Source organism: Myotis davidii, unplaced genomic scaffold (assembly GCF_000327345.1).
Source record: "Myotis davidii unplaced genomic scaffold, ASM32734v1 scaffold826, whole genome shotgun sequence".
Taxonomy (NCBI): domain Eukaryota; kingdom Metazoa; phylum Chordata; class Mammalia; order Chiroptera; family Vespertilionidae; genus Myotis; species Myotis davidii.
In genome coordinates, this window is record NW_006297142.1 from 1,529,715 (window position 1) to 1,532,386 (window position 2,672).

Below are 2,672 nucleotides of genomic sequence, written 5' to 3' on the forward strand. Positions count from 1 at the left end.
CAGAAAGAGCCTGGAGGACTGGGGATTCAATCCTGCTGCTGCCTCTCACTAGCTGTGCTTTGCTAAGAGGGGGAAGAGGGAGCGTAGGATGTGCCCAGACCTCACAGAACATGTCCTCCAGCTCTTACATGGGCTACAGACCTTGAGCATCTCTTGCCCGAGGGCTCTCTGGGGCCTTAGGAGGCCTGTCATGGTCCCGGGTTGGCCCAGACTTTCCCTGACAGCACACAGGGCATCAGGAGCTGCCTTTAGGGTGGGTCTTAGAGGCAAAGGATCCTAAAGGGACAGAGGTGGCCAGAGCCTCAGAGGTCCTCCAAACATCCCCTCCCTCTGCACATGGGGAAACTGAGGCCAGAGAGGAATTGACCTGTTCAAAGACCCTGAGTGGATCAGGAACAGACCCGAGATCTGATCTCAGACATCCTGACTCCCAGCCAGCAGGAAGCTGGGAGCATAATTTTGCCTCAGTCCTGGAAAATTTTTGTTCTGGCTGCACATTACTGTCACCCCCACCCCAAGGAGACCCCCAGAAGGGAGAGGGAGCCTCCCACAGAGGGCCTTACCTGCAGGTCATGGGCATTGCCGTATCTCAGATCCGTGACAAAGTGCTCACAGTTCCTGCTCAGAACCGGGTGCTTCATGTTCTTACCAACCAACCAGTTCCCAAATTCGACGATCTTCTTTATGGGCCATGGTTTGTACAGGTGGTCCAAGTAGTTGTTGACCTTAAAGGAGCAGTTTCCCACCACTTCCACCAGGAGCTGCCATCTCACCACCCCTAAGCCAGTGGGGGCGCCAGCCTCAGAGTTCTCCCCTGGAATCAGACACAGGATTATCAGGAACTGCAGGGGGAGGCCAGGGAGGGAGAGAGAAGACACAAGACATGGAAGAAGGGCCAGGGGATGACACTATTGAGCTTTGGTGTCTCTCCCTTCACCAATGTGATTGGAGGATTCACGGATTTTACTCTTTTCCTTAATGACCTGTGAATACTTTTCATGTTAATCAATGGTGTGATGGTCATCGCCTGCCATTGTACTCCATGATATGAGTGGACATCATCTAGTTGACCAAGTCCCTATTATTGTCTGGTCCTAGTTTATCCATTGTAAACTGTGGTAGTAAATGGTATTTGTTCATCTCTGCACTTGTATATTTCAGAAAGAGATTAAAGTTATTTTAGTCCCCACTGTATTTCAGACACTCTGCTGTACTTTTATTACATAGGATTATTACACTCATAATCCTATGTAATAAAAATACAGCAACCGAACCGCAGAACGACCAGAATGACTGGAACAACACCGGCCCCTCACCCTGCGGCCTCCCCGCCTCACCCCCCCACGCCTAAATCACTGCCTGGCTCCCTTGTGCATGTGAATTTAGTGAAAGCACAAGAAACTAATTATCAGTTCCTTCTGTCCCCAACCAGAGTCTCCAGAGGGCTCTGCTAATACTGCAGCCAACGTGTGGAATTCTCCCTCCACAGCCCGCAGCCCTAGGAGACCTTCCAAAATAGCCAAAAGGGCAACCTAAGCATTAAGGGGATGGCAGCCCTTTGCTAGGAATGTAGAGAGGCTGGGTGGGGATTTTGTGAAATTACGGTGCCTGGCAGATTAGGTGAGCTTTCAATCTCTCTTTAAAAGCGGTGGCAAAGAGGACCCTCAGGCTGCCAGGAACTACAGCGAATGGTAGGCACATTCACAAACAGAAAAACTTTTAAACAAACAGACATGAAGATCATATTGGGAACTGAGGGCAGAGCCCCGGGAAGAACGCAAAAATCATTCAAGGGCCATCATTCATCTTGATATACGTTTGCAAGCAACACAAACAACTTCACCTCATGGCACGAGAAATGCACAACAGTTCTGTTGTGGGTTTTCTTTGTGCCATCCTTAAAGAATAATTACATTCAGCTGGGGAAAAGCTATAGCTTCCTGATTAGACCCCACGGCCAGCCCCGCCAATGGGCCCCAATCAGGGTGGGGCCGCAGGACCCCACACGTGCACAAATTCGTGCACCACGCCACTAGTTTCATAGTCCCTCACTTATTCTCCTTTTGAATTTCATGGTAAATACTCTCATCTCCATTTGACAACCGATATTGGACCCTGAGGCATCATCAGCCTTTTCTGGCCCAGCTCTGGCCACATGGAGAGTCCACACAGCGCTGCCAGCTGGTGGCGTCCAAATCCCATTGACGTGGAGCCCGGGATTTGCTCTCTAAGAGGAGGGAACTAAAGCTCTGGCCATGGAGAGTCCACACAGCGCTTCCAGCTGGTGGCATCCAAATCCCATTGACCTGGAGCCCGGGTTTTGCTCTCTAAGAGGAGGGAGCTAAGGAGCATGCTAACCAGCGGGCTCCCTTTATGTGCTGAGTCTCGAGGCTCTGGCTGCACTCAGCACCCGTCCTTGAGGAAACACCACCTGCACTCACACAGCAGGACCCGGTCCTCACACTCACGCTCCCTGTTCCCAGCCTCCTAAGTGTCGTCTGCATTAGGTGGGTTTCGCTGACTATTGGCCGTCCATTCTGACAGTTTTCCACTCTGTCAGTGTAGGTGACAGCGCACAGAACCTGGTCAGTGACCAGCAGATTCTTCTGATCGGGAGACGGTTTCTGTCCAGCGAGAAGGCAAACGCTTGCTGTCCGAGGTGTGGGTGCCCC

General features: G+C 51.5%; 1 protein-coding gene across 1 annotated transcript in view; it reads right to left on the reverse strand.

Moving 5' to 3' along the window:
* Positions 1 to 2,672, reverse strand: part of LOC102756241 — a 58,892-nt gene that overhangs the window by 7,843 nt on the left and 48,377 nt on the right. Inside the window, exon 8 of the mRNA XM_015569820.1 lies at positions 564 to 814. Coding sequence (XP_015425306.1) covers positions 564 to 814 — 251 coding nt within the window. The remainder of the gene's footprint in view (positions 1 to 563; positions 815 to 2,672) is intronic.